This window comes from Sphaeramia orbicularis, chromosome 6 (genome assembly GCF_902148855.1).
Source record: "Sphaeramia orbicularis chromosome 6, fSphaOr1.1, whole genome shotgun sequence".
In the NCBI taxonomy this organism is placed as follows: domain Eukaryota; kingdom Metazoa; phylum Chordata; class Actinopteri; order Kurtiformes; family Apogonidae; genus Sphaeramia; species Sphaeramia orbicularis.
In genome coordinates this window covers 46,792,738-46,806,974 of record NC_043962.1, presented here as the reverse complement: position 1 = coordinate 46,806,974, position 14,237 = coordinate 46,792,738, and the positions used below count along the sequence as shown (strand labels likewise).

General features: G+C 38.8%; 1 protein-coding gene across 5 annotated transcripts in view; it reads left to right on the top strand.

Annotated features, from left to right (window-relative positions):
* LOC115421315 (alpha-2,8-sialyltransferase 8E-like) overlaps positions 1-6,121 on the top strand; it is a 63,453-nt gene extending 57,332 nt beyond the window's left edge. For all 5 annotated transcript variants that reach the window (XM_030137138.1, XM_030137136.1, XM_030137133.1 and 2 more), the window contains 3 exons: positions 2,424-2,536; positions 2,616-2,708; positions 5,203-6,121. In XM_030137138.1, coding sequence (XP_029992998.1) covers positions 2,424-2,536; positions 2,616-2,708; positions 5,203-5,674 — 678 coding nt within the window. In that variant the 3' untranslated portion in view covers positions 5,675-6,121. The remainder of the gene's footprint in view (positions 1-2,423; positions 2,537-2,615; positions 2,709-5,202) is intronic.
* The last annotated feature ends 8,116 nt before the right edge of the window (positions 6,122-14,237 follow it).

Sequence of the window (14,237 nt, the reverse complement as noted above, 5' to 3'; positions counted from 1 at the left end):
GACCCGCCTCCACAACAGCTTCTTCCCAGCCACAGTCAGACTCGTGACACAAGACATTAAGGAGGCTAGAAAGTACCCCAGGACACGAGTCTCCCACACTGACACAGACAATACCAAGACAAATACCATGCTCTTAACTAAATGTGCAATAACCTGCTCTACCTCCCAGCATTTTAATTGAATGTGCAATAAACTGATCTACCTACTAGGACTTTAAAATGAATGTGCAATAACCTGCTATACGTCATAGTACTTTTTAATTCAAATGTGCAATAACTTGTTTGTTACCTCTTAGGACTCCTATTATCATTACTATTACCTCTTTGTATATAATACTGTATTTTTACAAATGTGTATCTGAGCTGCATGTACAATAGCTGTTTTCTTGTATGTTTTAGCAATGTTTTATATCTGTCTGTTTTTTGTCATATCATATATTTACTTTTTGTTCAAGCTCCCTTTTCTGACTCAGGGAAACGCACAAGAATTCCAATGTGCCTATACTGCTATGTATCTGTGCAAATGGCAAATAAAGTCTATTCTATTCTATTCTATTCTATTCTATTCTATTCTGTTCTATTCTATTCTATTCTGGATCTGATGATTGAAATCAGAAATTTTTGAAAAAACAGGGGGAGCCTAGTAATTTGACACAATGTAACCTGTTTTAGAATGCAAACATTTGTATGTGGTCTTCCAACATGTAACTGAATTAGATTTTATTATTTAACATGGACAAAATAATAATGTGAGGTCTCTCCTAAAGGCGTTCTATGTAGTTAATATTCCAAACTCTCCAAACACACTTATTCTACCAAAACCACCGACAATTATAGAACTCATTGATTTGTATTTTGGTATCATCAAGTTTTTTTTCTTCGAATTGAAACTACATTGGTGGTTATTTTTAGAGTTGCTCAAAATGACAGTCTGTCTTATAATATTCATGTGCTGCAGCTGATAGTTTACATTATAGCTCGGTTAGCTTATCACTATTTTTAGACAGAAAACAGCCCCAGTAAAACCACAAATCACCATAACAACTGCACATTTTATAGATATATTTATGTTATGCCATTAAAACATTAGAAATCCTTAACTCTTTATCAGGAGCAAGATGTACAGGTAGACAGTAGTACCAGGCAGAACAGATGCTACATGCTACAGTCTACTGTAAACCAAGTTCAATCACATGCATCCCCCATCAATGCATTGTTATGGGTTCATGCTAAAGTTGTGGTTGAAAATGTCACATCTGCCTTGACCTTTGGCCATCCAAAACTAATAAGTTCATCGTTGGGTCCAACTGAATTTCTGTGTCAAATCTGAAAAACTTTCCATAAGGCGTTACAATTACTGTCACTACTGTCTGCTCTTATTTCTTGAAATTATTGTGACGTAATTTTGGATTTCAGGACTGTGTAGCTATTGAATTTTCTACCATTTGTTACTTTAACATGCTATCCTTTAGCAGTGTTGGGAGTAATGTGTTGTAAAGTAATCCATTACATTAATAATGGATTACTTTTTGCTGTAACGCAATTTTCAGTAATATTTTACACAGTACATGTTCAATAGCGCTTGCATTACGACACACTTTTTGGCCATAATTTAATTGCTCAAATGGAAGAAAATTAAACAAAAAACAAACATCATGACCCTGACACCTTAAGGAATAAAAAATACGGCAGGACAGTTCTGTTTCCTGTTGGTGTTCAGCCAGTGGGTGAATATGGCAGAAGACCGTACACTGGTGACATGGACATATGCTCATTACTATCTCTAGCCCTGCTTTCAAGAAGCTAGTTAGCATGATCCCTGTGATCAGCAATGACAGGGTAAGCTAATGTTTCTATGACTAGTCAGAATTCCTTATTAATTATGGATTTATTTACCGGCGTCCTCGGTGCCACGCCCCCTGTTTGAACATGTACAATGTTGAAAAAATTGCAAGCATTCCTGCTGGGATTTAAACATCGTAGACCTTAGACTGTAGCCCATAGCGTTTACTTACTGAACTATCCATTCACATGTACTTCGGGGTGCAAATGTATGCATCCCAAGACTCTCCTATCTCTTGTATTGGGGGGGTCAGGTTCTACTGCACATGCATGATCTATGAGAATCTGTATGTAACTCAGAAGTAATACAGGAGTCATGTAACGCATTACAGTAATATTGTAAGGTAAGGAATTACTTTTAAATAACGGTAACAAGTAATCTGTAATGCATTTCAATTTGGAGATAACTTACACAACACTGTCCTTTAGACTTTTGTTGTTTTCTGTGTCTGATAAGCAATCATGCATTTGAGTTTAGAAGGAAGGTGAAACAGGTACCTAGAAATAATTATTCCTAGCAGAGCTCTTTGCGTCACACATGATTTGAACTCCAATACGTGTACATTTTTGTGTTGATTTTAGGAGTCTCCGTTTTCAAATAAAACATGGGACACATGTGCTGTGGTTGGAAGCGGAGGGATCCTGGCCAACAGCAGCTGTGGAAAGGCAATTGATTCAGCCCAGTTTGTCATCAGGTGAGAGCAGTGTTGACACAAATTGACTGCTATAATGATGACACTTAACTAATAAAATGAACATTTATATGTATCATAGGTGCAACCTACCTCCTGTGGAGAATGAATTTAAGGCACATGTGGGCAGCAAGACTGAAATTGTGACTGCAAACCCAAGCATTCTTATTGAAAAGTGAGTCAGATTTTCATGGTACTCATGTGCTCTGCTTACATTTGATATACTTGTACCTTTTATCACTTAGTATCTCTATTTTATGCAGTCTTACAAGTATGGCTCATTCAGTTTTTATCTGGGCTCATGAAAAGCTGACTTTAGTATTAGATGAAGATAAAAGACAGCAGAACCACAAAGACACGATGATCTTATACAACATGATTCAGATCAGATTAAACTATAACAGTTGAAGACACAGTGTGTCTCTGGCTCCCATTTCAGATGTGTAGGAGTTGGTAACCACTCCATTAAAATAAGCATTTTTCATTGTAAACTGGTCACATTTTATTAAATGTTTGAAAAATGCCTAAAAAAGTCCAAAAACTTTTAACAGAAGTGCTAACCAAAACATTCCCTTCTTTTCTTCTGAGCCAGTTTATGCATAAAGTATTTCAATCACATTCAACAGCTTCAACAGTAACGTAATGGACTGATACTGATATTAGTAATTTAATTGTCACATACTATACATAAGATTGTATTTTGTTTCAATATATTGTATGTTATTGCAAATTCTTATGCAATTTGGCTTTTGTACTTTCATCTGAAACTGGAATTGAAAATGGATATTAATGAAAAAGCATAAAATACAATAGAAAATCAGGGGCCATTCCACTACAGTGACTACTTCTGTTATATAATACTGTGTAAATGTTGTAGACCCCAAGTAGGTTTGTTGTTTTAGCAAGAGTATAATGATATTATATAATGTATGTACACACTTCTCAGTCTACCACAGAAATTGCATTAAAAATAAGAATTTCAGGGGAAAAAAAAACCCAGATTGAAATATTCAGTGTTTAGTGTGTCTGTCTGTTGTACTTAACATGTCTCGAACTCTTCTGTACAGACCATGTGAAATTTACTGAACTGATATTCAATTGTTTTACAAGGATTCATTCAACACATGTCCAGTGTTTCTTATTGTTTGGACTACTTGTTGTCATGGGAGCAGAAATCACTCTAAACCTGACTTTTTCCTATAGAACCTAGAGGCCACTTATATGTTTTGTGAGTCTTTAATGCTGTGCCCATTATTTCCTCCTATTTTTTTTTTTTTTTTTGGTTGTATTTTAAAGAGACTAAGAGGAGAGTTAGTGAATATACTGGTAGAGGAATGATGAAGATGGAGATGCGAGGCAGGAGGCAAAGAGGAAGAACAAAGAGGTGATTTATGGCGTTTTCACACAGTGTACTCGAGTCCGTATCTGAGGGTGTATTCACACCAGGAAAGTCTGATAGTTCACTTGCTTTGGTCTGGACCAAATTTTTAAATTTTTTAAAAAATTTGGCAGTTGTGTTATATGTACATCTGCCCAGGTGTCCAAAAGATGTCTCTTCCAAGATGTCTCTTCCGAGCTCCAAGTTTGACCACGGCTCATTTTCAGCTTCGTATCCTATTCTCACTCTGAGCGGTTCTCTGGTCTCTGGTAAACCTCTGTTGTCCATAATGCTCGACACACGATGGGAGCTCGTTAGGTACAAAAAACCCCAACTGTGTCGGATCGGGTCCGGGCTGCTTTCACACCTCAAACAAACTGCACCAGGGTTCGTATGGAACCACGCTGAGATCTCCTCGTCAGCTGGGTCTCGGCTCGCTTGTTTGGTCCGGAACAGAGTTCGGTGGTTTTTAATTCACACCAGCCCAAAAGGTCTGAACCAAGGGAGAAAACAAACTCTGGTCTGTTTTAAACGGACCAAACAAGACAGGTGTGAATACACTCTGAATATGCTGGACACCAAAGTCCGCTTAATTTAATCCATGTGAATGCAACCGTTCCGTGCTTGAGTACTGTACCCAAGTCCAGTTGAGAAGGTAGTCCTGAGTATGGACTGCCAAGACTTTGGCACGATACATTGTCATGTGAATGCGATCCGTGCCCGAAACCGAATGTGACCTAATCACCATTCCAACAATCGAAGTGAGTTAATCAACATGAGACCATGAGACCACGTTGTCTCCTGAAAAAGCCTCAGATCTGTGTGACACAGGCTCACCTTACTGACCGAACCACTCTGTGATATATCAGGGACAACGAAGGTCGCTCTTCTTCACTTTGCCTCAAACAGGCTAACAGATAGAAAAGTATTGCCTGTGAACAGAACAGTCACTCGGTTGATGACGTAAGGGTTTGTCTTCTTCTGACTTCCACGTTTGTTGGATAGCGACAGAATTCCTTCTACACTGCCACCGACTGTTTCGGCCCTGTAACACCCATTCGTACTCGAGCTCGGGTTAGGGTTAAGGGCTTGTGAACGCAACATCTGTGGGAAAGCTGTGAATGTATCCAAGTATGTTACGGACTCGAGTATGCTGCATGAAAATGCCCTTAGACACCTGAAGGAAGCAGTCAAAAGCATTCGTAGTATTAGTAGTAATGAAGAGACTGAGAGATAGGTACTTTTATGTCAGTAAAAGATGTGAATGTTTGTTCAACCACATTATTTTCAGATATGGGTCTCTATCAGGACATCGCCGTCCATTTGTGGAAAGTCTGCATAAGTATGGTAACTCCATGCTGCTCCTTCCTGCCTTTTCCTATACTGTCAACACTCCTGTGTGCCTGCGGGCTCTTTACACCATTGAAGACTTTGAGATCCCCATTCAGACCGTCTTCTTCAACCCCAAGTACCTCCAGAGTCTAGACGAGTTCTGGCGTACACAGGGCTTGAAGGCAATCCGGCCCAGCACTGGTTTAATGATGGTTAGCCTGGCGTTGGAAATTTGTTCCAATGTGCACCTGTATGGCTTTTGGCCCTTCAGTAACCACCCACACGGATTCCAACCCCTCAATAACCACTACTACGATAACAAACCACCGGTAAAAGGAGTTCATGCCATGCCTGTTGAGTTCAACCTCCTACTGCAGCTGCACAGTCAGGGGGTGCTCAGGGTTCACCTGGGACAATGTGGGAAACAGTAGCTCCATGTGGTCCCCTGGAAAACTCAGAAGCACAGTGCCTTTCTTGTACTGTAGATGTTGATTTTAGATCAAAGTAACTGTATGTTGAAAAAAATTGCAATACCTGTGTAGTATATCGATACTATAACACTTTATAACAATAAAAAAATTTTGAAAAAATTCACAAAATAATAGTCTCGTTAGGTCCTCCAGTAACAAACTAAGGTTGAAATATTGGATTTCAGAGTATTTCTATGAGTGCCCTATAAAAGGTTTACCTTGTTGCGACATGGACCATGGACTGTGTGAGATCCTAAGCAACTTGTGAAATACCGTTACCATGTGAGTAAATGACTGTTTCATCTGCATAAAGTTGAATGAAACTTGGAATGTGTCTTGCATGAGAAAAAAACATGGACACCAACAAATGTATGTTTTTAATCATAATCATGGCTGAATTTTAAATGATGTTGCAATAAACTTTAAAATAAGCCTAAAGTTAAGATTATGATATTCATAGTTATATTCAATAATGTATCACATGATTGTATGGTTTTCATTTTGTTACAGTGTCATGTATTGTCCCTTCCACATGAACATGGATGTTTTTCCACATGGATGGGTTCTTTCTTTGTTTTTTAAGAATTCTGCACAATCATATTCATAACCATTGATCTGCTAAGCTTTTTAATTGGACTCTTGTCTTTGTCTCAGTCTACATGCACTTAAATGCAATTGATTATTGTTGAAATCATGTCGCCTCTGCTATGATCAGTGTTGGGGAGACTTAAACTACATGTAACTATGTAGTTTAACTACATTTTGCTGTATCTTGCTGTTAGTTAAACTACATTCAAATTTTGTGCCGTGTCAAGTAGTTAAACTACAAAAAATTACCCCAAAAAGTAGTTGAACTACTCTACCCAATTTACAAACTACAATTTCAGGCAACAACATAAAATTAAGTTGGCTTTTTTTTAGATTTTTTTTTTGTAATCTTAATTGTCTTTCACCGTTGAACTCAAGACAGTCCCTTTTTCTGTCATCCTGAGTTGCTTTGAAGGCATGATCATGTCATGATGTCATAGCTAAAGGTGTTTCTGATTGGCTTACCCTGGCAGCACTGGAATGCTTCACAAAAGTATGATGATTACTTATGTCATGGGGTCGTCACTACATTGGACAACCCTCCTGCCAGCATCACCCGTGATAACACTGTGCTGCCCCAGCCATGGCCATATATTGTTTTATATACACCACATTACATTAGTACATTCAGTACATTCTCAATTTAAAGCTGAAAATTAAAAAAACTGTTGTTAAAACTACTTTTTCTAGCTGTAGTTTGTTTGAACCACTGCCACGCTGAACTACTTGTACCTACGCTTGCAAAGTACACTATATTGCCAAAAGTATTTGCTCACCTGCCTTGACTCGCATATGAATTTCAGTGACATCCCATTCCTAGTCTATGGGGTTCAATATGACGTGGGTCCACCCTTTGCACCTATAACAGCTTCAGCTCTTCTGGGAAGGCTGTCCACAAGGTTTAGGAGTGTGTTCATGGGAATATTTGACCATTCTTCCAGAAGCACATTTGTGAGGTCACACACTGATGTTGGACAGAAGGCCTGGCTCTCAGTCTGCGCTCTAATTCATCCCAAAGGTGTTCTATGGGGTTGAGGTCAGGACTGTGTGCAGGCCAGTCCAGTTCATCCACACCAGACTCTGTCATCCATGTCTTTATGGACCTTGCTTTGTGCACTGGTGCACAGTCATGTTGGAAGAGGAAGGGGCCAGCTCCAAACTGTTCCCACAAAGTTGGGAGCATGGAATTGTCCAAAATGTCTTGGTATGCTGAAGCATTCACAGTTCCTTTCACTGGAGCTAAGGGGCCAAGCCCAGCTCCTGAAAAACAACCCCACACCGTGATCCCCCCTCCACCAAACTTTACACTTGGCACAATGCGGTCCGACAAGTATCGTTCTCCTGGCAACCGCCAAACCTAGACCCATCCATCAGATTGCCAGATGGAGAAGCACGATTGGTCACTCCAGAGAATGCACCTCCACTGCTCTAGAGTCCAGTGGTGGCGTGCATTACACCACTGCATCCGGTGCTTTGCATTGCACTTGGTGATGTATGGCTTGGATGCAGCTGCTCGGCCATGGAAACCCATTCCATGAAGCTCTCTGCGCACTGTTCTGGAGCTAATCTGAAGGCCACATGAAGTTTGGAGGTCTGTAGCGATTGACTCTGCAGAAAGTTGGCGACCTCTTCGCACTATGCGCCTCAGCATCCGCTGACCCTGCTCTGTCAGTTTACGTGGCCTACCACTTCGTGGCTGAGTTGCTGTCGTTCCCAAACACTTCCACTTTCTTATAATACAGCTGACAGTTGACTGTGGAATATTTAGGAGCGAGGAAATTTCACGACTGGATTTGTTGCACAGGTGGCATCCTATCACAGTTCCACGCTGGAACTCACTGAGCTTCTGAGAGCGACCCATTCTTTCACAAATGTTTGTAAAAGCAGTCTGCATGCCTAGGTGCTTGATTTTATACACCTGTGGCCATGGAAGTGATTGGAACACCTGATTCTGATTATTTGGATGGGTGAGCCAATACTTTTGGCAATATAGTGTAGCTTCTCCAACACTGGCTATGATAGGTGGCAATATGCACTTTGACCTATGACATCACAGACCACAACAATAGTCAATAGTGAGCTACCAAGTCATCAACCCAGAGGTGTCTGAATGTGGTGCAGAGCGCTAGTACATGTGCAGAACATGTTTTCAGTCAAGCTAACATCTTTACACATACTTTTTAAGTCCAGGTTTTGCCAGAAATACACAATAATTCATTTTTAAGTGCCATGTAAAGGTGCATCCATTGTTAAGGTACATTACAGCAGTGGCGATTTCTCATAGACTGCAAGGGAAGCCCGGCTTCCCCTAAAATTACGAAAATTAAATGGTTAAATATGTTCAGTTGTGTTGACATTTTATTGACTATAAATGTGTTAGAACACGTTCATCTCAAAGATGAGTTCGTTCAGAATCAGCTTTATCACAAACCAATGGACGCGATGTTGTTCACTTCTCATCCATTCCCGTTGCGCTGTTTTCTCATTCGATCTCTGCTCAGTGCATTTGTCCGTAGACTGCGGGCGACTATGGGCTTCAATGGGACTGAGTGGAACAGTTTTTTTGATTGCGTCAAAACTGGATGGTAATTGGATAAATACCACAATGTTGTCCCGCCCCCGGACGCCGGGCGTCTCTGGGGGTGAATGGAGCTGTGGGCGGAGCTTGGCCGGGCTGGACGCCAGAATCCCACGTGCTGATTGGAGGATCGGTCGAAAGGCTGAATCCCGTTTGATTGACAGCTGTTTTCAGATCTACTCCTTCACTGACACAGTTCAGTTTAATACCGTCGCACATTCTGCTGTGAAATCGAGAGAGAAACCACTACGAAATTACTCGTTCATTTCTTGCACTGTAAATAAAACCCACTCATTGTACTTCCTTGTTTCAATTTAACATAATTTCAGCGTTTTCTTGTTTCAGTTACATAATTTAATCATTTCTTTTTCGAGTTTAATATCGTTTTGTAGATAGTTAAATCAGTCAAACTGTCGGCTAGGTCGGAGTGAAAGGAGCATCTGTAGTTTAAAAAGGCTGAAGTCTTACACCCACAACACAATGTGCCAAGGCAATCTAAGCAGCCTAGCTCTGATGGATATTGAGAGGACACTGGTCCAGTCCCTGGGAAAGACGCCTACTGGTACGATAAGGTCACTGAGCATTTTCTTAATTCTTTCTTTTTTTTTTTTTTATGTAAGCCGACAATGAGCTTCCCCTGTCTGAAAGACGAGCAGCCGCCACTGCATTACAGTCACCTGCTATGGCATATTTATAATGTTTACATCCCTTAACTAAATCACCAGGAAACAGAAGAATAGCTCTAATGAGGGCTCTAAATGAAAAGAAAGGACTTTGATGCTGCAATCGCAGTATTTCTTCTACACAGGTGTGTTTGAGCATGAGGATTATGAAGGTATTAAGTTATTATTATGTGATGTTATTATCTTTGCTAATTTGGCCATTTGTGGATCCACAGTTCAACACAAAGTGCAACACAAAGTGCACAGTATACAGTAGAGGTGATTTGTTGTTGCACTGTGACTGTTTTCTGTCTAAAAACAGAGCTAAACTAACAGAGCTGTAAACTATCGGCTATGGAGATTATTAGGCATAGTGTTATTTTGCCAAAATAACCGGCTTTGAGTTTTAATTTGTGTTTTCAGTCAATTGCAATCTGCAAACTCTAGGTGTCACTAAATAATATATGGTGATGATAATAATAATTGAACCTTTAAATCTCTTACAGAGATGGGTTGAGGCTGCCCCTTAAATTTGTCAGAGGATAATTTTGTACATTTTTAAAAAGCTAACTTGGAGGTATTACTGGAGTTCAACATTGTGGTGTGACAAAATTAACTTTCATCAAGAGTGGGGTTAAAATGTGATTTAACTGTATTTAAAAAGACTGGTTTAATGCTATACTTCTTTACTTTGTGCACCTTGTCCCAGATATGTAAGTGCCTGCCAGGTTTATGTCACAAAAGTGGGCAGTTCACAGTTGTGATCAGTGTGTTACAATGTGCTATCTACCTGTCACTGCATTGACCGGATAAGAAAAAGGTGACAAAGTGGCATTATATTTGTACTGGTACTGTTGTTTCTTTTAAAGGTGATGTAAAAGCTAAATGAACCAAAGTAAACTGACCGTAATGTAAGGTGATGTGATATAATGACTGTGAATCCTGCACTTTGGGAAAAAATCGTTGGGATTAGTCTTCCATAGTAAGAATGGGTCTTATGAATCTAAGTATGGCCTTGGAGCTCATACTTTGAGTTTAAAGTTTATTTTCTCATGTACAAGCTGTAGATGAAACTATTGAAACTTGACAATTTTTGGTGAACCTGCTTTAGAATCATGTGGATGTTTTAAAATGTGTATTTGTGAACAGCAGTGGGGAAAAATGAAATCTCAAAGAGAATAAGCATTTATCAGACAAAAAAGAGCTTATCTTTGGCTGCAGTGGGATTTATTCTTTTAACCAGAAGGGAACAGCTTTTTTCCTTTTTTGGTTCTCAAACATAGTTAAGTGTTTTTGAGTTGTTGATGTACCTTAAAAACCAGTAAACATCTGTCAATTTTTCATTCAAATGTGCAAAAACATGACATGCATATATATTTAATATAATGTCAGTGGAAATCCTCAGGCCTTTCCATATTGTACAGTACATAGTCATAATATGAGTGACCTATAAATACTGCATTATACAGTATTTATTAAGAAATTTGAGGTATTTTTACTTGTCCTTTGTATCTCAGAGGCAGATATTATTCCTTTTGTTCCACTATATTTGTCTGACTTTTCAGATTACAAATTTTCCTGACAAGTGATAACTGTGAATGTGATGATTTTGGATCTATTTATGATACAGCAAGGATGAAATGTTCTTTTATGAGTTGAGAAGATAATGTCGATCGATTTTATTATATATATATATATATATATATATATATGTATATATATATATATATATATATATATATATATATATATATATATATATATATATATATATAGTACAGGCCAAAAGTTTGGACACACCTTCTCATTCTTTGCATTTTCTTTATTTTCATGACTATTTTCATTGTAGATTCTCACTGAAGGCATCAAAACTATGAATGAACACGTGGAATTATGTACTTAACAAAAAAGTGTGAAATAACTGAAAACATCTTATATTCTAGTTTCTTCAAAGTAGCCACCCTTAGCTCTGATGACTGCCTTGCACACTCCTGCCATTCTCTTGATGAGCATCAAGAGGTAGTCACCTGAAATGGTTTCCTAACAGTCTTGAAGAAGTTCCCAGAGATGCTTAGCACTTGTTGGCCCTTTTGCCTTCACTCTGCGGTCCAGCTCACCCCAAACCATCTCGATTGGGTTCAGGTCCGGTGACTGGAGGCCAGGTCATCTGGCGCAGCACTCCATCACTCTCCTTCTTGGTCAAATATCCCTCACACAGCCTGGAGGTGTGTTTGGGGTCATTGTCCTGTTAAAACATAAATGATGGTCCAACTAAACGCAAACCGGATGGAATGGCATGTCACTTCAGGATGCTGTGGTAGCCATGCTGATTCAGGTTGCCTTCAATCTTCAATAAATCCCCAACAGCGTCACCAGCAAAGCACCCCCACACCATCACACCTCCCCCTCCATGCTTCAAGGTGGGAACCAGGCATGTAGCATCCATCCGTTCACCTTTTCTGCGTCGCACAAAGACACGGTGGTTGGATCCAAAGATCTCAAATTTGGACTCATCAGACCAAAGCACAGATTTCCACTGGTCTAATGTCCATTCCTTGGGTTTCTTGGCCCAAATAAATCTCTTCTGTTTGTTGCCTCTCCTGAGCAGTGGTTTCCTAGCAGCTATTTGACCATGAAGGCCTGATTCACGCAGTCTCCTCTTAACAGTTGTTGTAGAGATGTGTCTGCTGCTAGAGCTCTGTGTGGTATTCATCTGGTCTCTAATCTGAGCTGCTGTTAATTTGCGATTTCTGAGGCTGGTGACTCAGATGAACTTATCTTCAGCATCAGAGGTGACTCTTGGTCTTCCTTTCCTGGGGCGGTCCTCATGTGAGCCAGTTTCGTTGGAGTGCTTGATGGTTTTTGCGACTGCACTTGGGGACACATTCAAAGTTTTTGAAATTTTCTAGACTGACTGACCTTCATTTCTTAAAGTAATGATGGCCACTCGTTTGTCTTTACTTAGCTGATTGGTTCTCGCCATAATATGTATTCTAACAGTTGTCCAATAGGGCTGTCAGCTGTGCATCAACCTGACTTCTGCACAACACAACTGATGGTCCCAACCCCATCAATAAGGCAAGAAATTCCACTAAGTAACCCTGACAAGGCACAGCTATGAAGTGAAAACCATTTCAGGTGACTACCTCTTGATGCTCATCAAGAGAATGCCAAGGGTGTGCAAGGCAGTCATCAGAGCTAAGGGTGGCTACTTTGAAGAAACTAGAATATAAGAGATGTTTTCAGTTATTTCACACTTTTTTGTTAAGTACATAATTCCACATGTGTTCATTCATAGTTTTGATGCCTTCAGTGAGAATCTACAATGTAAATAGTCATGAAAATAAAGAAAATGCAAAGAATGAGAAGGTGTGTCCAAACTTTTGGCCTGTACTGTATATATATATATATATATATATATATATATATATATATATATATATATATAGATATATATATAGATAGATAGATAGATAGATAGATAGATAGATAGATAGATAGATAGATAGATAAATATATATATACACACACAGGATGGGGAAGCAAAATTTACAATGAACATTTAGTTGTTTTTTCTCAGCAGGCACTACGTCAATTGTTTTGAAACCAAACATATATTGATGTCATAATCATACCTAACACTATTATCCATACCTTTTCAGAAACTTTTGCCCATATGAGTAATCAGGAAAGCAAACGTCGAAGAGTGTGTGATTTGCTGAATGCACTCCTCACACCAAAGGAGATTTCAAAAATAGTTGGAGTGTCCATAAAGACTGTTTATAATGTAAAGAAGAGAATGAGTATGAGCAAAACTATTACGAGAAAGTCTGGAAGATACTGTTAAAGAAGAATGGGAGAAGTTGTCACCCGAATATTTGAGGAACACTTGCGCAAGTTTCAGGAAGCGTGTGAAGGCAGTTATTGAGAAAGAAGGAGGACACATAGAATAAAAACATTTTCTATTATGGAAATTTTCTTGTGGCAAAAAAATTCTCATGACTTTCAATAAACTAACTGGTCATACACTGTCTTTCAATCCCTGCCTCAAAATATTGTAAATTTTGCTTCCTCACCCTGTATATATATATATATATATATATATATATATATATATATATATATATATATATATATTTTTTTTTTTTTTTTTTTTTTTTTTTTTTTTTTTTTTTTTTTTTCACACAGATTTATGGTTCTCACAGATCTGTAATGTTACACACACAAGATGTTCATATGTTCATTTGGAATAAGATGTATTGCTGTAAACTGAACATTAAGAATATAGACAGAGCTCAACCTTAAACATGCACAGTATAAAAATCTTATTCTTTAACCATCCTGTATATGTAATATTCACAGATTTTTACTGAGAGACTAAATCTGGTATTTCTACTTTCAAATATTACAAAAATGACCTAAAATTATCATTTGTGTTTTGAATAAGGAGCTCTGAAGTTCTGCCAAACCTGTCAATATATTGGACTGTAGAGATATTATTAAAATGTATTTACAGTGGCAGGGATTTATCAAACCCTGTTTCCTCCCTTTTCCCCTCCTCCCCCAAACTCTCTTTCCCTCCCTCTCTCTGTCATGAGATAACTTTTGTTGTGATGTGGCGCTATATAAATTAAATTTGATTGATTGATAGAGGGGCGGCATGGTGGTGCAGTGGATAGCACTGTTGCCTCACAGC